Source organism: Diadema antillarum, unplaced genomic scaffold (assembly GCF_040938485.1).
Source record: "Diadema antillarum isolate AM-2024a unplaced genomic scaffold, OU_Dant_1.0 seq00001263_RagTag, whole genome shotgun sequence".
Classification (NCBI taxonomy): Eukaryota; Metazoa; Echinodermata; class Echinoidea; order Diadematoida; family Diadematidae; genus Diadema; species Diadema antillarum.
Window position 1 is genome coordinate 349,741 of NW_027272045.1, and position 20,797 is coordinate 370,537.

General features: G+C 39.5%; 1 protein-coding gene across 1 annotated transcript in view; it reads right to left on the reverse strand.

Moving 5' to 3' along the window:
* Positions 1-16,767, reverse strand: part of LOC139745397 (sialate:O-sulfotransferase 2-like) — a 29,280-nt gene extending 12,513 nt beyond the window's left edge. The window contains exon 1 of the mRNA XM_071655789.1: positions 16,668-16,767. Within this exon, the coding sequence (XP_071511890.1) occupies positions 16,668-16,767 (100 nt within the window). The remainder of the gene's footprint in view (positions 1-16,667) is intronic.
* Between the last annotated feature and the right edge of the window lie 4,030 nt (positions 16,768-20,797).

Here is a 20,797-nt window from a genome sequence, read left to right on the forward strand (position 1 = left end):
CCGTGTTGCCATCTGAATGACACATACTAGTATAGAAAATACACTTTACTTCATAAGAGACAGCCGTGTTGCCATCTATACAATGACAGATAGAAATGCACTTTACTTTATAAGAGACAGCCGTGTTGCCATCTGAATGACAGATAGAAATACACTTTACTTCATAAGAGACAGCCGTGTTGCCATCTGAATGACAGATAGAAATGCACTTTATTCCATAAGAGACAGCCGTGTTGCCATCTCAATGTCAGATAGAAATGCACTTTACTTTATAAGAGACAGCCGTGTTGCCATCTGAATGACACATACTAGTATAGAAAATACACTTTACTTCATAAGAGACTGCCGTGTTGCCATCTGAATGACACATACTAGTATAGAAAATACACTTTACTTCATAAGAGACAGCCGTGTTGCCATCTACAATGACAGATAGAAATGCACTTTATTCCATAAGAGACAGCCGTGTTGCCATCTACAATGTCAGATAGAAATGCTCTTAATAAGAGACAGCCGTGTTGCCATCTGAATGACACATACTAGTATAGAAATGCACTTTATTTCATAAGAGACAGATATCAGAAATGTACTTCATAAGAGACAGCCATGAAGATGTACAAAAATGACATATAAAAACGTACTACAGACAGAAATGCACTCTACTGATCGTAACATTAGACAGCCGAGTTGCCATCTCGTTGACAGATGGACATAACGAGACCGGCCGCCGCGTTGCCACCGGTACCCCGGCCGCGGCCCAGCATGCCTGACAGGAAAAGAGAAAAATGCACACGGGTGAGTATTTAAAGAAAACGACTGGTTCACAGATCTAAGCTTCGCGTGTGTAGTATACGTATTAGCGCTGGTGTGCGGTGTGTGTGTGTGTGGCGAAGTACGGAGACTGACTGATGGTTTCATGCTGAGAATTATCTTTTAACATTCTGTTAGCATGTGATTGCGACCGTCGTTGAAAGAAGTGATTGATGAAAATCGATTCCTTGGGAATGATACAGTGATATGTAGGATTTTATGATCGTTTTCATATCAAGTTGACCCCAATGACGTTGCGTTAGTTAGACGAAGTGATTGCTACAGCTCTACGCTGATGATCTCCGTTCAGTCTACCGCGCACACGTGCTGCGCACGTCCTTAACGGTCCAATGAACGGATGGCAACACGGCTGGCGCTAGCCGACAATGAGCTCAGCGGGTTGTGAATGGGTGTGATTCTTCTATGTGTAAGAGTTCTGTGGTTTCGTCCCCTCTCCGCCTCCGTGTCGACGTCGAGGACGAAAAAGAAAAATTAATTAGCAATATGCATAATGCATTTTTGTGCGTGACGAAAGAGCCGAGCGTTTCAATATTCACGGTACCTGCGCTGGCCTCCTGCTTTCTCGATCTTCCATCTTTTAGCTTGCAGAGACACTGGGAGATACTAAAGATGATGGTGCAGCGAAATCTCTGACATCTTCCGGCGGACGCGCACGCACACACACAATGTACCTCGCAGAACTCTACACACTCTACACTGTGTGTATAGTTCTGTGATGTACCTTTGCCTCCGCCTGTTACGTGTACTGAATGTATTGACGATGGTTACACGAATCTGTGTGTGCGTGATGATATGGACTACAAGGGCATTTACGTACAGTTCGCCATTATTGGCGTCCCCAAATGAAAACAACGAACGTTGTTATGTAATTGTATTTTGCACAACTGCAGAATACTATATGCAGCTCAGGTACGTCATTTAGTTTGCTCGCCGTTTGCTCTCAAGTCCGATGTCATTGTACGCAGACTGTTTAGGACGCGGCTAAATATATTTGCCGATCGTACCCTTCCATATCAGATTACACTCGCAGCTGTGTCCATTCGTTTACTGCAGAGCTGCTGTAATCATACATATTCATAAGATGAGCGGACGTAGAGGAAAACCTCGCTTTGCCGACCGCCTATTTTTAAAATTGCAAGTGGAAATAGAATGTGTGGTTCTATGGTCTATCAAACCAAGTTTTGGTGACAAAAAAAAAGAGGGAGCAAATGAAGACGAATGCAGTGATGTATATATTCTTCTTTCTTCCATAACATGGGAAAAATATTAAAGAAAAAAAAATACGAGGTCGTGAGACCCTACTCCCACGGGTGCCTATTAAACCTGATGACTATGATCTTCCCCTCCCCAAATAATAACAATAATAATAATAATAATAATAATAATAATAATAATAATGATAATGATAATAATAATATAATAGTAACTATAATAGGAGCAATAATTGTAAGCCTAATATTGATTATGATAATCCTACAGTCTGAAGCAGATGTAGTTCTATATGATATATCAAGCCAAGTTTTGGTGATTAAAAACAAAAAGAGGGAGCAAAATTATGAAGACGAAAATATCTTATTTTTCTCTCATAACGTGGGGAAAAGAAACATGAAAAAAAAAACACAAAACAAACCGAGGCCTTGAGACCAGCCGTGGATTCCCGTGGGTGCCCGCGTGGATGCAAGAGCAGGGGGTAATCAAAGTCATAGTGTTAATATCTTCCCGTTTCGACGGGAACAACCTGTGGGCAGAACTTTCGGGGAATCTCATTTGCGTTTTTGGTAATTTTTCCCTGAATGTTTTTGTTTTTTGCCCTGCGGAGGTGGAAATGTGTGTGTGCGTGGGGGGGGGGGATGGGTGAGGGGCAACAAGACAACTGTTGGACTTCAACGGGTGCAAATAACCCCTCGAAACTCAAGTTCTATAATAAAAGCAAGTAGTGGCGGGAATGATCCCTACCAATGGACCGGATCGCCGGGCATATACTACAAAAATGCATTATAAAATTTCTGGGAAGGGTGGTCATTTAGAAGACAGCACAATTAACGAAAGAATGAGAAGACTTTTCTTTTTATTTCTTCAATAAAAATGTGCAAAATCGTATTATGAGAAAAAAAAAATAAAACCCCTCAGACCCGTGGATTTCCACGGGTGCTGCTAGTCCTATACTATAATACTCGAAGTTGTTGTTGTTGTCGCGGCCTTATGTATTTCCTGTTTTATTTCGGCGTTGCTGGTTTCTCTATCTCCTCCCGAGCCGTCGGCTCCGGGCAGTTGCGACCGGTGCCGTCGGCCGCAGGAGAGTATCCTACATCGAATGGCGTGGGTTTCGTCCCCTCTCCGCCTCCGTGTCGACGTCGAGGACGAAAAAGAAAAATTAATTAGCTACATGCATAATGCATTTTTGTGCGTGACGAAAGAGCCGAGCTTTTCAATATTCACGGTACCTGCGCTGGCCTCCTGCTTTCTCGATCTTCCATCTTTTAGCTTGCAGAGACACTGGGGGATACTAAAGATGATGGTGCAGCGAAATCTCTGACATCTTCCGGCGGACGCGCACGCACACACACAATGTACCTCGCAGAACTCTATACACACTCTACACTGTGTGTATATAGTTCTGTGATGTACCTTTGCCTCCGCCTGTTACGTGTACTGAATGTGTTGACGATGGTTACACGAATCTGTGTGTGCGTGATATGGACTACAAGGGCATTTACGTACAGTTCGCCATTATTGGCGTCCCCAAATGAAAACAACGAACGTCAGGTACGTCATTTAGTTTGCTCGCCGTTTGCTCTCAAGTCCGGTGTCACTGTACGCAGACTGTTTAGGACGCGGCTAAATATATTTGCCGATCGTACCCTTACATATTACTGAGATTACACGCGCAGCTGTGTCCATTCGTTTACTGCAGAGCTGCTGTAATCATACATATTCATAAGATGAGCGGACGTAGAGGAAAACCTCGCTTTGCCGACCGCCTATTTTTAAAATTGCAAGTGGAAATAGAATGTGTGGTTCTATGGTCTATCAAACCAAGTTTTGGTGACAAAAAAAGAGGGAGCAAATGAAGACGAATGCAGTGATGTATATATTCTTCTTTCTTCCATAACATGGGAAAAATATTAAAGAAAAAAAAATACGAGGTCGTGAGAACCTACTCCCACGGGTGCCTTATTAAACCTGATGACTATTAAACCTGATGACTATGATCTCTCCCTCCCCAAATAATAACAATGATAATAATAATAATAATAATAATGATAAGGATAATGATAATAATGATGTAATAATAACAATAATAGGAGCAATAATTGTAGGCCTAATAAATATTAATTATGATAATGTACAATCTGAAGCAGATGTAGTTCTATATTAATATGATATATCAAGCCAAGTTTTGGTGATTAAAAACAAAAAGGAGGGAGCAAAATTATGAAGACGAAAATATCTTATTTTCTCTCATAACGTGGGGAAAAGAAACATGAAAAAAAAAACACAAAACAAACCGAGGCCTTGAGACCAGCCGTGGATTCCCGCGGGTGCCCGCGTGGATGCAAGAGCAGGGGGTAATCAAAGTCATGGTGTTAATATCTTCCCGTTTCGACGGGAACAACCTGTGGGCAGAACTTTAGGGGAATCTCATTTGCGTTTTTGGTAATTTTTCCCTGAATGTTTTTGTTTTTTGCCCTGCGGAGGTGGAAATGTGTGTGTGCGTGAGGGGGGGGGGGGGGAGGGGTGAGGGGCAACAAGACAACTGTTGGACTTCAACGGGTGCAAATAACCCCTCGAAACTCAAGTTCTATAATAAAAGCAAGTAGTGGCGGGAATGATCCCTACCAATGGACCGGATCGCCTGGCATATACTACAAAAATGTATTATAAAATTTCTGGGAAGGGTGGTCATTTAGAAGACAGCACAATTAACGAAAGAATGAGAAGACTTTTCTTTTTATTTCTTCAATAAAAATGTGCAAAATCGTATTATGAGAAAAAAAAGATAAAACCCCTCAGACCCGTGGATTTCCACGGGTGCTGCTAGTAAGCAAATAATTTATTAACACAAAGTTATGTCTGAAAAAATGACAGAACCAACTAGAAATATCACTTAAGGTGATTAATAGGCCTACCCCCGCCCCGTGACGACAGTCTTACCCAAGGAATGATCTTTCCTTGATCTTCTGCCATTTAAATGCCGTTACCATGGCAACGCAGCTTCCGACACGTCCGAAAAATATGTCTTGCACATCTTCCCACCAAGACTATTGTGTGTGCCACATTTCATAAGCTTTTGTCAAAAACTGAGGAAGTAGTTCAATCCACAAGATCTTTCCTGATCTTCCGCCATTAATATGCCGTTACCATGGCAACGCAGCTTCAGACACGTCCAAAAAATATGTCTTGCACATCTTCCCACCAAGACCAATGTGTGTGCCACATTTCATGAGCTTCAGTCGAATACAGAGGAAGTAGTTCAATCCGCAAGATCTTTCCTTGATCTTCAGCCATTTATATGCCGTTACCATGGCAACGCAGCTTCCGACACGTCCGAAAAATATGTCTTCCACATCTTCCCACCAAGATCAAGGTGTGTGCCACATTTCATAAGCTTTGGTCAAAAAACTGAGGAAGTAGTTAAATCCGCAAGATCTTTCCTTGATCTTCTGCCATTAATATGCCGTTACCATGGCAACGTACTTTCGGGTACTGTCGAAAAATGCGTCTTGCACATCTACAAAGAAAGGCACACATCTGTACCAAGTTTCATGGAAATTGGGCAAAAACTGAGGAAGTAGTTTGCAACACAAAATTTTCCATCATTTTGGCTCATAATATGTGAGCTGTTACCATGGCAACATACTTTTTGTCACTGTCAAGAAATGTGTCATGCTGACCTATATCCTAAGACAAACATTCAATATGAATTCCATGAGAATTGGAAGAACACTGATGAAGCAGTTTTGCCATGAAGCATTTTGCCCTATATTTTACAAATAACATGTCGTTACCATGGCAACGCACTTTTTGCCACTGCGGAAATATGTGTCTTGCACATTAATATATTCAGGTGAACATCTGTACCTAATTTCATAAAAATTAATCAAAACTGTGGGAGGAGTTCGCGACGCAAGATTTGTACCCATTTTTGCCCATAATATGCCGTTACCATGGCAACGTACTTTTGGGTACTGTCAAAAAATACGTCTTGCACATCTACAACCCAAGGCACACATCTGTGCCAAGTTTTATGGGAATCGGTTGAAAACTGAGGAAGTAGTTCGCGACGCAAGATTTGCAACGGACCGACCGCCCGACCGACCGCCCGACCGACCGCCCGACCGACCGTCCGCTGATTCCTATATACCCCCTTCAAACTTCGTTTGGCGGGGGTATAAATAAGGAAGGGGTAACTCCCCCGCCTATTCGGTATGGTTTGTGTTATTTTTTCGAAATACGTGTCGTAGGCCTATATGTATCAAAATAACATTAGCAGAACTTCAATGCTCTTGCACCTCGCCTCTGGAAACGTCTTCAGTCAAACATCCGTACTGTACCCTCGCTTTCAACGTAAAGGAGATGCACATTAAAGGGCCGTTCACATTGGAGCGGTTTTGCGGCAGCGGCAGCGGCGGCGGTTTGCCGCTAAACTCTGCCGCAGCGGCACGCTGTGCACACTGGAGCGGTTTGCCGCGCGTAATATGCAAATTAGATTGTTGCCCTTGGGCACCTGCAGTTTACTAGTAATCAATTACATAATTATCATGCACATGGATACCGTGAATACATTCCCCGTGGATCTGAGAATTTACAAAATCACTTTTCCAAAACGAAACAAACAATAAAGGAAATCAAGGATGCGTAACATGAAAGGAGACTATTGGACAATCAGTACTGGAATCTCAGCTTTTCAACTTTTTGCTTAAAAAAAAAACCACTTTCAACACAGACTGTTCAATGAAACTGCAAAATATTCCTTGTGTTACTGATATTGGTATGCACGCAGAAATTGTTGCATCGGACCACTGCCATATATACTGAGAAGGCGGTACATACAATGTGTACATCTAGCACCCCAATATCTCAAATATGATCTGCGAATGTCACATTTTCCTTGTTTTTGTTTTATTGTTTGTTGTTTTTTGTGTTTTTTTTTTTACAAAATTAGTCAGCATCCAAAGTAATGATATCTGATCTTGTTTCATGTTAATAAGAAAATGACTAGTATTTTGTTTTTTCTGTTGTCGGCAAAGTAGTCAATTGTATGAAAGATGAGCTCTAAAAAAAAAGAAAAACCAGCAACATACTTCTTTACTTGTCATTCCAATCTTTTACTATAGAATAGTATACCGGTATTATGATATATATATATATATATATATATATATATATATATATATATATATATATATATATATTAAATCATCATGACTGTGTCATTCATTTTCATGTGCATGTTTGTGTAATGATTTTTGTACTTCATAACTCACTTTTCCTACTGCGCCTTGAGCACGTTAGTCATGTGGAATTGGCACATTAAATGTATACTGTATTATTATTATTATTTACGATGAACTCTATATGGATGAAATGTAATGTTTGATTTGATTTCTGTCACAGTTCACGCTCTTTCTGGAAGCGTAATTAAAAAGGTGAGGGGATGTTTTAGGGAATATGCCTACCATTCACTCGCCTACTCAAATCTACTAGATCTACGTATGTAGAGTATAATGTAATCCAAAGGCCCATAATAAACTCACCCACATACTGTACTCCCAGCTATGGAAAAACAAGAGTAGCATTTTCACTCTCCACAACATGTGTTTTATATCATGCATGGGGAAGAAATTAATGGCAGCTTTGCATCCTCTTAGAAAAAGCAAACAAACAAACAAACAAAAACAAAAACTACACACACACACACACACACGCACGATCTCAGTTTGGATTTCAAATTCATACATCTGTATTACACCATCAAATCTACGCTATCAGAAATCTGGATAGCATTTTAACAGACAGTCGATTTCCAGGTGAACCACACAACTGTTGAGTAAAGTGATTATCAAAAGCCAACTGAGGTCGGTTTTATCTTAAGCAAGTTTTGTGGAATTGCACTAAATCTTTTCTTTGAAATTTAACCACCGAATGAAAATATTAGTTAACAGGAATTTTAACCAACTTATGTCGGTAAATGACAAACATCACTCGAAATACACATCAAGCAATGTACATACACTAATACAAACCACACATGTCAAATTTAGCACTTGAGACACTAATTCAGGACAATTGTTGCAACATACAATCTCATTTGATGTGATCTAATATGGCAGTCTGTTGCAGAAATAAAGTACAGTGTATACATATACTGTTAACATTTGCGAAGGGAAGTAATATAGCACATTCACATGTACATGTAAAATGAAAATTCACGAGATCTGACACTGTATGAGCAACTTTTAAATCTGAATGGATAGACATGAGTTGTCAAAACAATACAGTAATGGTAGTATGGTACTGGATTTTATGAATGATTGAAGTACATGTATGATAATTAACACCAATTTAATTTGTATCTTGGACCAATTTTCTATAAGCATATTATTCTCATCTCCTAAATCTGAAAAAAAGAAATAATTCAGTGCAAATTCCTAGCAGAAATACATACTTGACAACATAAAACAAATCAGTCGTTTACATTTCACTTTCAAACCTCATAAGGACCAATCTTTCTCAGTAATAAGAAACAGAAAGTAGTTGTATTACATGTACATGGGTCTAGGGCAATTACCCCCTGGGCAATTACCCCGGACCCATCCCCTGGTTCTAATCCTAATCCTGAACCTAATCCCAACCCTAACCCAAACTCCTAACCCTTGACCTAATCCTAACCCTAATCTTTACTCTTACCTTACCACTAACCAGTATTTAGCCAGGGGGTAATTGCCCTCTGGGGCAATTGCTCAGATATGCATGTACATACATGTAGGACAGGAAAAATATAGGAGAGAATAGGATTGAGAGAAAAGAGCAGTACAGAGTTCATCAAATGAAGTGAGCAAGAAAGAGCGGATACATAGGGGTGGATGAGGCTTGAGATTTACAATGATATGGACATGTATTGAAGTTACAAACACAAGAAAATCAGGATAAGCAAAGGAATACAACAAAAATGGGCACCTAGGTGCTTACATGGTTCAATTTAGCTAATCCGATAACAAATCAAGTAGCAAACAGAATAGCAAAATATTACGCATATAATGCAATGACCTGTTATGAGTTATCTTACATCAAATACTAATTTAATGCAAGGAAAGTACAAACTGAGTATTCAAGATTATACATGTAATGAAAATAATATTCGATGCCATGTCAACATTTATAGATTTGGGTTTCAAGATAAATTTGAAGCTTTCAAAAATCTGTAGTAACATGCTTCAGGTACACTATAAAGTGCTTGGTCTACTGCTGATTATTTTAGTCATTGCCATGCAGCATAATACAATATTGCATCCATACTCCAAAGTCAAATACACACATGTGACAGGTACTATGTAGGTACATAGTGACAAAGGTGGAATTTCATCACATTTTTGAATAGTATGTTGGCTACTGGCCTACCTGGGAGCAATGCAAAGAATTCTTGTGTTGTGGACCTGTACATGTATTATGCTATCACATTTCTCCTGAGTCGAGTTCTAACTGCAAAGTGATACACAATAGCCTGCCTTGTATGATAATCATGAAGAACTTGATCACTTCTTACGAACATAGTAGATGAAATTGCTTGGGGTACATCTTCACTACTCAAGTGATACATGAAGGATGCCAGTTGAAGACAAGTATATCTTGTGTTTTCAAATTACCATTCACATTATAAAGACTGAAAGTACAATGTAGTTCGATCCACAATATCTTGGTTAAATTTTCTATAGATTTTTTTTTTCATTACCATGGCAACACATTAATTACATACCACATAATGCCAAGTTCTAGGTCAACTCCTAAAAAAGTAAGAGAGTTGTTGTAACTTGGGTTGGAACCAGGTGCAAGCATGGTTAGCAACAATAGTGTTGACAGATATTTAGGCCAGGTGAGGTCATTTAGAACTAGTCTCCATGGCAATGTCACAGTTTGGTGCTCTATACATCCCTTGTCAACTTGTACACACTATGTGTGGGCGTGGTGTGTAATAATGGAATTAGCAGCTTTTCACATATTCGATACTTGTCTACATAATCATATAAAGTAAAACTAACTCCTTGAAAAGTGAATACATGTTTCAAAGAAGCATTGACCACTAATAGTATCAATATAAAGGTACCTTATCATTCATACATGGTACTGGCCAGGTGTATAGTCAAAATACAATATCCAAATGGCAAATGGCTTGTGAAATATTAAACATGGTCACTGTTATGAGGAGATCACAATTAATGGGTCAGTGCCTATTTCCCTATAACATTGTATGTACTTCTCAAGCAAATGTTGTTTTATTATGCAGACTTGATACGGGAAGGGTGGAGATGATAAATAAATGGATTCATTATGGTTGACTCGGCAAATTTAGAAAATAAGTGATGGATGCAAAAGTTTCAAATCCTCCTTGTTTGTACAGGAGTCCCTTTTAAAATGGTCTCACCGCCAAGCAATGTGGCCAGTAGTTGCAATTTAGAACGAAGATCAACTTGAAGACAATATCACCTGCACCCACAATGCCTTGAGGACTGTGCCCTGTGCTCCACAACTGCAGATACATGTACCTGAAGAGGGTATAATTTGCTTTCTCCAATAAGAAGGATGAAGGGCTGTGACTGCGGATGTTCTGTGTTGACCACATTTGAGTATTTAAAACAGTCCTTCCTGGACGAACGAAAAAGGCAGACATATATAGAAACAGTGTAAAAATTTTGAAGACATATTGATGTGCACTATTTTCTTACGCCTTTATACACATGATATTTCCAGTACTTTTGTATCATGTTATGATGTATTTACTAGCAACTGCAGTAAACTAGGAGCAAGAGTGACCAAGATCAGAAGGTCATTCTTTAAAGCTGAAGATCTACTATATGCACATGTAGGAGTGAGTCAAACATGATATCTGGAAACAGGGGGGCAAAATTGTTTCAGAAGGGAATGGGGAGGTATTACAGGCCTGTAAGAAAGCTATACAGATCACAACAGAACAATTCACACAATTCTGGCCTTCATGGTGCTATTTGTGTGTTTGTTTGTTTTTTCCCATGTCTAGCTTAACAGAACTATCTTTGCAAAGAAGTGTAACTTTGTCTTAAGTCATTTTTTTTTGGACCACCCCCCCCCCCCACCCCCCCCCCACCCCAAAAAAAAATGAATAAATAAAATAAAAATGACAGACAATTTTACATTCAAAGTTACATTTGACTTGCATGTTCATGTCCTCTCAAACTGATTAAATTGGTATGGGCCAATTACTAGACCTAGGCACCTATGGTACACCATAATATACACTATTAAAATGATGATTGGTCCACGCTGCATATTGTCATACCTGTCAAATGTATGGGATGTTGCCATATCCATTATAAAGAAAGAGAAGAATCTACATACATACATTTCCTTGAATGAAGGGGCAGGGTAAAGATTAAAAGATGTGCCTTCACAGAAATTTCATTCTTAAGTTAAGTTCACTCTTTAGTTCTAGGTGACATACAAAATAATGTACCTGTGTTGTCATTAGAATTATCTGGTACGGTACAATACATGTACCATCACTTCCAAAATAAAGTTGTTGTTTTTTTCCTCCCACATGTACCTAGAATGTCAATCTTTTGAATAATGCACTTTCAGTAAATCCTGAAAGCTGAAACTCACAGCTTTCCAGTCAATGAGTGAGCTTGCATCAAAGCCTGGTCAGGGATGCAGCCTCCTTTGCATGGTCTTTCCGCATTCGCTGAATAGGAGGGAAGCAGATTCAATCACTGTTTACCTGAGGGTAAATAATATTCATACAAGTGAGGTGTTATACAAATGATGTGTTATACATGTACAATTCATTATAACATTATTTCCTTACATAAATATGGGGAACTTTTTACTCAGCACAAAGAAAATGTAATATAAACAGGTCTCTTTTAAAAAGCACCTTAGCCCTTCACTCCCATAACCAACACCACATGCAGGAATTGATTGTCTGAACTTTTGATATCTGATTTTTGCTCTTAAATTGCTCATTTTGCAGTACAGTGTAAGTGCTACTAAAATGCCAAGTGCTTATATCAATGAAACTATTCATGAAAATATACATTTGGTATTGCTACCAACATGAATTAACGCACTGAATTACCTGCAGAACACAATACAGAGGGTCATCTTTCCTACCGAGGAACACAAAGGACTAGCACAGCCTCCCAGAAGAAGTAGTGGCTGCTTGAATCCTTGATACAATCTGTCAAGGGTCAGCAATTAACTAACCACTGCATCACTGGCATTTAAATTGTATGAATGAGGGTACCACCTATCGGCACCCTATGAATTTGCAGCTCGTTTATTGCAAAAGCATAAAACAAATTCACCCAAGTTTTTCCTCAAATAAGCTGTAAATACTGCAGTTTCAAATCTTGTGACCGTTCTGTTGATTCCGAATCTCTGTTGTAAAATTATGCAATTTTACTGCGTGCGATGCATTTTCTTCGCGTGGCTGAAAAGGGGTACCTCACGATCTGCACCCCTTCCCTCCATAGTTAATACATGTGAATTTCATAGTCATGCGTTCTTATCGAGTGGATGTGTAACTGAAACGTGCTTAGTTTGTTTTGTTGGCTTGATTTTCGTTTCTTTGTTACTGTTTTCATAGCTATAAAATGGCACTTGATCCCACGCGTACCTTTTTGTTCTATACGCAAACAGACATGATACGCATGGTGTTGATGTACCCTGCCGATAACTGGTACCCTTACCATACATTGAAGAAACCGTCCAAGTCTATTCATTGTGGGAAATGTGGGCATCTTTGGAAAGGCAAGACAAGATAATGGATACGTATGCTTACCAGCTACAGTACAGTTTCCCCAGTTAAAGTGATTTTAAAACATTATCCTTAACTTAATTGGTCAGACTCAGCCTGAGAGGATTTGATTCACTTTCTAACAAGACAAATCAGTCCTCCTTCACTGCCTGTCTGATGATGCGACTCACTGCAAGACTGAACGCAAGTAAATTCAAGTAGGGTGGTCTAGATCGTCTTTGTCATGCCAATGCCAATGGACAAAGTTGTGGTTATGTGTATGCATTTATACCAGTGCGGGGGCAGTATGGCAGTACAGACACACTTACATAGTAATTGACCTAGATCTAGGCCTGTATATAGGCAGAGTCAATACCCAGAACATACCTTTTTTAGGGCCTAATGCACGTTAGGTCTAGAAACTTTAGACTAGAGTCTAGAACTATGTCTACCGTTAACAATAATAATAATAATAATAATAATTAGACAAATTTGTATAGCGCAGCTAGGTATGTAAATATACTCTACTGCGCTGTGATGTAACAGAGCTCCTGTCACTGATTAGACACACGAAAAATAAATAACAAATTAATCAAAGGCTTCTGAAAAAAGATATGTCTTCAATAAAGATTTGAAGACAACAACTGATGATGCCTTCCTCAGTTTCTCAGGTAATTTATTCCAAAGTTTTGGAGCAGCACAGCTGAAGGCACAATCCCCTAAAGTTACTTTAGTTTTTAAGTGAAATTGCTTTAGAAGCAACTTATCCTGTGTACTTCATAAATTATGAGAATATGAGTGTGATTTCATTGATATCAATTCTGATAAATAACCAGGTGCTTGACCATGCAATACTTTGTAAACGAGTATCAAAATTTTAAATACAATTAAATAACAGTATAGTATGACTATGAGGCCTAGAGCCCCAGAGGCTAGGTGTTTCTGTTGAGTGTTGTTTTTATTTGAATTTATTTGCCGTTTATGGACCATTTTTTCCCAGTATTAGCTCTAATTAATGCCAAATTTTTACTTATGAATTTACCAGGGGGTACCAGTACTTTCTATTTCAAAAAAAAAAAAAAAATCCCAAGGTATAGGACCTAGATTTTCTACATTATTTTAATTTTATTAGAAATAATTCAAAATGTATCAAATATATCTCACGTTAGAGTGTCTGGTCTACTAAGAAGCATAATTGATTATATTGTAACGTTAAATAGGTTGTATACGCCTACGTAACCTGTTCTTTTTTTATGAGGATGTTAGGGCCAGGCCTAACTGCGACCAGCCCCAACACCCACAGTGTGTAACTGTGTATACGGAGCGTCCCGGGGTTAGGCCAGGCCCTACCGCCTGCCTATACCGGTATACAATCGACCATATTGTGGTCCATTTATCATATGAGAAGCCCTTCCCATCTATCATGGACCCCATACATTACTGATCATTAGTAGGTCAGGTGTGGGACTAGTCGGATAGTAGGAGTGCTCCTACTGGACCTAGTAGTTCTAGATCTACTCTAGACTTCAAGGTTTCAGTACCACGTTGGCAGAATACTAGACTATATATCAGACATAGATAGGCGTATATGGGACTGTGACATTGATAGACTGCTTTCTTTCGCAGGCGAGTCTGCGTCTATGGCAAAATACGTGGAAAGTTACAATCTGCAATGTAGCCTCTGCAAGAGAGTGACTGCTGTCAAGGGTCGAAACAAATGGCAAAACCTTGAGAAAACAAAATGAGCAACTTACCATTTAGCCCGATTTCATCACCAATGGTCTCCAATTCGATATTTTCCTCAGGAGTGTTTTTGTGAACATAATTGAGTTTATTGTACAAAAGTTGTCTTTTCTGGACGTCTTCGTTCCGCTCTTCGACCGACGAGTTGCACCTTCGCGAGACTCTGATCTTTTTCAAGCTAAAGTTTATGACCCCACCCACATAATAACATCACGAACTGTACTCTATTATGATTGGTCAATAGCAACCTCGCCGCAGCGGCAGACTAGAAAAATCGCTCAGCAGAGCGATTCGAGAAAACCGCTTGCGGTTGCCGCTCTGAAAAGTCGCCGCTACCGCTCCAGTGTGAACGGTTGTACAGGTACAACACGTGAGTGATTTTTGCGGCGCACCGCTGCCGCTGCCGCTGCCGCAAAACCGCTCCAGTGTGAACGGCCCTTAAGACTTACGGTATTCATTTAAATTTATTGGTTTTTCCTCTCCTATCTTTCTGTAAAGCACCGCTATATTAATTTGAATTACTAGTAGCAATTATCATTAGTAAAAACACATCCGTGAGAGTTTGATGAAAATCGAACAATCCGTTCAAAAGTTATGAATTTTTGAACTTTCTGCTCAGTCACAGCTTGTGATGTCATATGTGTAGACCGATACTAAGAAACTAAAAAGAAAGTTCAACATATTTTAACTTTTCTCGCATGATAAAAAGAACACTTGACTTGCCTCTCTCAAAAGGCAGGGGGAGTAATATTACCCTTTACATACGTCAGGACAAGTCAAGGAAATGCGCACTTCTGTTGTTGTTGTTTTTTTTTCAAAAATGAAATTCTGTGAAATTCATACGATTCAAACAGCCCATGAGTTTGACACTATGGCACACGGGACCGACACATTAAGCCGGGAAGCCCCCTGAGATGTCGAAGTGGTGGGCTCTTTTTACATGAACAGTGTCGAACTGATTTTTGGGTTGTATAACTCTTGTGACTCATGGACCTTTTTTTTTTTTTCAATGTCGAACTCGTGGGCTGCATAACTTCAGTGATGACCCAGAAACAATGAGATCGTAATAAAAGGCGGGTCCCATCTTTTTATTAGGACCATTTTGTTTTTTGTACCTCGGCTATTTCAGAACCGATTTTATGTAAAAAAGGCTTTGAATTTCTCTTAGAATTGTACATGTATAATGCTCTTTAATATTTCATATGAAATGTTTCTAATCATCTTGTGAAAAGTTAAAACCCGAATCCCAAATTCTACCAAAACGATATAAGCAATCCCTTTGAATTCCTTTCACCATGACGCGCAATCTTTATTGTTGCACACAAGGAAAATTAGTGTGTGTATAAGTACACACACACACACACACACACACACATATATATATATATATATATATATATATATATATATGAAATTGCATTATATATTATATGACACATCAGGTTATTCATATAATAATTATTATGTTGGTAGGTCCTGACGAAGGCCTAATGACGGGCCGAAAGCTTGACAAATAAAAGGGAGACTAAGATCGAGAGCAACACGTCCCGCCTCAGTCCAATTTCTTTATATATATATATATATATATAGTACTATTTATATAATAGTGGGATGATGCAAATATTTTTACCGAATATATAAATTGGCCATAAAATGAATGTTATTACATGTATTAATTTATCAGTTAAAGGGATGGTACAGTATTGGTGGAAATGAGAATTGAGCCTTTAGTTTTTTGCGAGATACCAAGAACAAAGAAAACACTTGAAATAGTAAAGAGCATACCATTTTTTAGGGGAATTCAAAGTTTATTTGATGAAAATCGGGTTTGGAATGACTGAAACATCCAAAAACAAAGTAAAACAAAGCCATCGTAATAAAAGGTGGGTCCCACACTTCATTAGAATCACTCTGTTTTGGATATCTCAGTCATTTAAAAACCAATTTTCATCAAATAAACGTTGAGTTCCTCATGGAATTACATACTCTGTCATATTTCATAAGAGGTTTCTCATTGTCTCACCAAAAACATGTTAGAAACCCGAAATTAGGTCTCAACCAAAACTATACGATCCCTTTGAGGTTCAATATCAAAATCACTAACCACTGACGATGGGAGTCTCAAGGGTTGTTTTCACGTTGTGTGGAAACCAGGGTGCACTGTCGACATCGGATGCCCCGGTTGGTTCCTTCACCATTCGCATAATCACCTTTCGATACCAAATCGATGGTACACGGTAATCCGTCGAGAATTCAAGCAAACATACAACAATAATCACCAGGGAACTCATTAAGAAGAGCAGCATATTGTTACGAAACGCTTTCATTGTCGCGTCTGATATCATCGCTTACAGATCCTCTAATATTGGCGTCGACTCACTGACAGTATAGACTAGTTCGTAACTCAACTTTGCGCATGAGCAGAAAAAGGTCATTTGTACCAACAGGCATTTTGGTTTATTAATTCACTAACATAAGTATCTGTGATGTGATGATTATTCATGTGATCCTTGTCTGAATAGTGCTTGCCAGCACATCCACCTGATGTGCTTTCCAGCACATCCAGCCTGGTATTTGGCAATATCAAGAGAAAAGGGTTGTTATTGCATTCCATACGAAACAATGAATTAGATGTCTGCTAAAGTGTCAACTGACAGACTATTCTGGTCACCTGTTCTAAACACAAGCTCATGCTTTGTTTGAACACGAATTCCATAAATTGGTATGTCGGGCAAGCTTATGCATTATACCGCTTTATAAAATGGGTTCAAGAATGTAGCCAATAGGAAGCGCTGAAATGAGACACACCTCCTTCCTTTACTTCTCAGTACAACTGCACTGCCTGTAATCCTATGGTAGATTGCCGATCGTCTGTGCGCGTGGCGGCTCCTTTGATGAATTGCATGCATACGCGTACGCGCTGTCAATCCTGTAAACAACTTCTAGTTCGGGCTGCCGGCCGGCCGGCCTGTCTTCCCTTGTGCATAACATATGTGGCGTACGTACGTATACTGTACATAGAGATGTATACTAATAATATACTAGAGCGCGGACTGCGTGTGGCGCGTACGCAGTGCTCGTGTGCCGAGATGAAGAGGCCGCGCGCCATCTTTGTCCGGGCAGCGTTTTTTTTAAAGACGGCACAGATTGGGGCATGGCGCGTGTTAAACCTATGGGAAAAACGTTGGGTTAGGGTTTTTGGTTATGGTTAGGGTTAGGGTTAGGGTTAGGGTTAGGGTTAGGGTTGGGGTTAGGGTTAGGGTTAGGGTTAGGGTTTGATGGTTATGGTTAGGATTAGGATTAGGGTTAGGTTTAGGGATAGGGTCCCCGATAAATTTTTAGTTTCCCCAATCTGTGCCGTCTAAAAAAAACACGCGTCCGGGCAAAAACAAACATCGCGTCCGGGCAGCGCAGTAGTGGTGGACACGTGAACACGTATACACAAGCGCTCCAACACGTACTGGCTTTCAGCAAGAAGATGAGAGGGTCGGAGATGAGAGAAGGAAACAACTCAAAAATTTAAGTTGCTAGCAATCTCTTATTATGAGTGGTAAAGAAAATGAAAATTAAACAAAATTTTACCTTATTCTCCACGAGGTAATACTTTCAAGCCGACCAACACGACCATGGTCCATGCAATACAAAGGGTTCTCTTGGTCTCTAGACAGCCGGGTGCCCCTCGTGATACAGTATACTGCGTCAATTTTTGTATGGTTTTTTTTTTTTTTTTGGCAATTATATTTTTTTCTGTGTGAGGGGACTGCATTCTATAGTCCTATCTGTGTATACGAGTGTTTCATTGAATTTCTTCTTTTTTTTGGGGGGGGGGGGTGGAAATGAAATAAATCATTGTAATAAGTACGTGTAGGCATATTGGTTCCATGACATATTAAGTTCAAGCTCGAAATGCTATGGTAATGTTGAAGCTTACATAAACCCTAACCCAAATCATAAGACCTAATCCTAATCCTCACCCTGCCTTCGACCAAAAGCCCAATCAGACCCATGATGCTAATTCTATTTTCATAAAGATATCAATGCCGGAGCATAATGTCCTGTCACCAGGCATACGTATTCTAAGCTTTTCTCACACTATCACCATAGTAAAATTAACTGCTGGTATAGCAAAGGGTGGAGGAACGATTTTTTTTTTTTTTTTTTGGGGGGGGGGGGCTCAAGGGCCAAATAGGGCACTTAGAAAAGAGCACTTTTTTAACTAAAAAAAAGGAGGTTTTTTTTTTTTAATTTCGGAAATGGGGCAAATGCCCCCCCCCCCCGTTCCGCCGACCTTGTATGTACTGTATTAGCTATCTATAGTAGCAATAGATCGAGAATGGCTGAGGGAGGGCGGAGTGCCCCCCTGACGAATTTTGCAAGACCTTTTCTTTTCTTTTTCTTTTCTTTTTTTGTCTTGAATCTATCTGTTTAACACACACTATAAATGTAATTTTAGCTACTTGTGAAAGGAAGCTCCGCTCCCCTTCTTTTCTCCTGTTTCTACATCCAAAAGCAGCACATGAACCAGGCATTTTGCAACATAGATCTATGCTACTTTAAGTAGAATTTGCGAATTTAAGAACATTTTCGATTTCCAAACTCCGATGGAGACCTTGGCATAGATGCTAGCCTACTGCCGTTGCAACCCGTCGTCGATCTCCCTGCATGCCAGCGTTGCCAGGTCCCAACAGAGCAAAATCACCAAAAGGCTTGTAAAAATCACCAAAAGCCATCAAAAATCACCAAATTTGGAAAAGCGTAGGTAAAGCTTCAATTTCAAGACAAAATTATATCAATAAACCTTTATCAAACACTGCGCGAGTCTCGGTGCAATTTTCGGCGCACCGTAGTCACACACACTAAGTGCAAAATGTGTACGATGTGTATGGATATATGACTATGAGTGTTTGTGTGTGTCGCTGTGACCAAAAAAAAAAAGGGGGGGGGGGCACATGTTATGTTTCTGCAGGAAATAAGGGGAAAACTTTGGGCAAAATGCATTTTCTTTTTCAATTAGTGTGATTATTTTTTATGGGTCTAAAAATCACCAAAAAGTTACCAAAAATCACCAAATTTTGATTTGGTTACCAGGCTAAAATTTTGTCACCAAACAACTTCAAAAATCACCAAATTTCACCCTTTTTGGTTCCCGAAATCACCATCTGGCAACACTGCTGCATGCTCCGCTAGCGCTATACGTTATCGGTACGGTCGCTAGTCGAAATTTGCACGGACCAAAATGGCGAATGCCTCCTCCTATCGGTCACAGGGATTTTACGGAGTCCGCCCTCTAATGTTCTTAGTATATATCTCTATGATACTGTACTATACGTACACTTTGTACAGTACAGTAGACCAAGCGTTATGGGACCGGACGCGTACATGGAGTCACTTTGAAGAGCAAATCCAACGATTTAGCAGGTTAATTCTCACGCCGTTTTCAGAGTATGTTGTCTAGTAGGCCTATATGAGGAGTCTATATCAAGTCTTTAAGGTAAAGGGTGCATAGGCTCCCTATTCTATGTAAAATAAGTAAGTTTTCATGCGGGTGTCCGGAAACCCAACCCCCCATTATACTTATACTGTACGTGCGGGACTTCCGCGAGTGCGACGTGCGTAAAAGTTTGGGACGAACATCTTCGGACGTCTTGACCCACAAAGGTACGTGAAAAACGCTGAAAAATGATGTTAGTTTTCGAATTTTCGACCCATTTTATAAAACAAATGATGCACAGGATTATTTCGTGGCGTTAGTGTAGGCGTAGTGCACTCGAGGGTATTTACAATTGTGAAACATGCACGAGTCTAACGCACTCTATCCCGTGCATCATTTGTATATTAAAATGAGTGAAGTGCCTAACCAACTGAGAAAAAAGAAAGGTCATTTGCACCAAGGTGTACATGAGCTAATTACGAACTGGCTCTACAGACGTCGGCAGCTGCTGGTATCATGACGTCAACAATAATATTTCCAACTTTTTTTCTCTCTCTCTCTCCCTCGGTAAACAAAATGACGAGGTCGCCAATTATAACACAATCAATTTTTTCCCTTCAGTAGCCAACAACAATCTCATAGAGACTTAGGAGAATTTGCCTAAAATGAATTGTGTGTGTACCTTCAGTGAATACCGAAATATTAGAAGAGCATATCAATGAAGGCTCACTTATTAGAAATTAAAAAAACAGACAATCTCTTCAAACAAAGTTGTGAATTTTGATAGTTTAGATAAAATCATA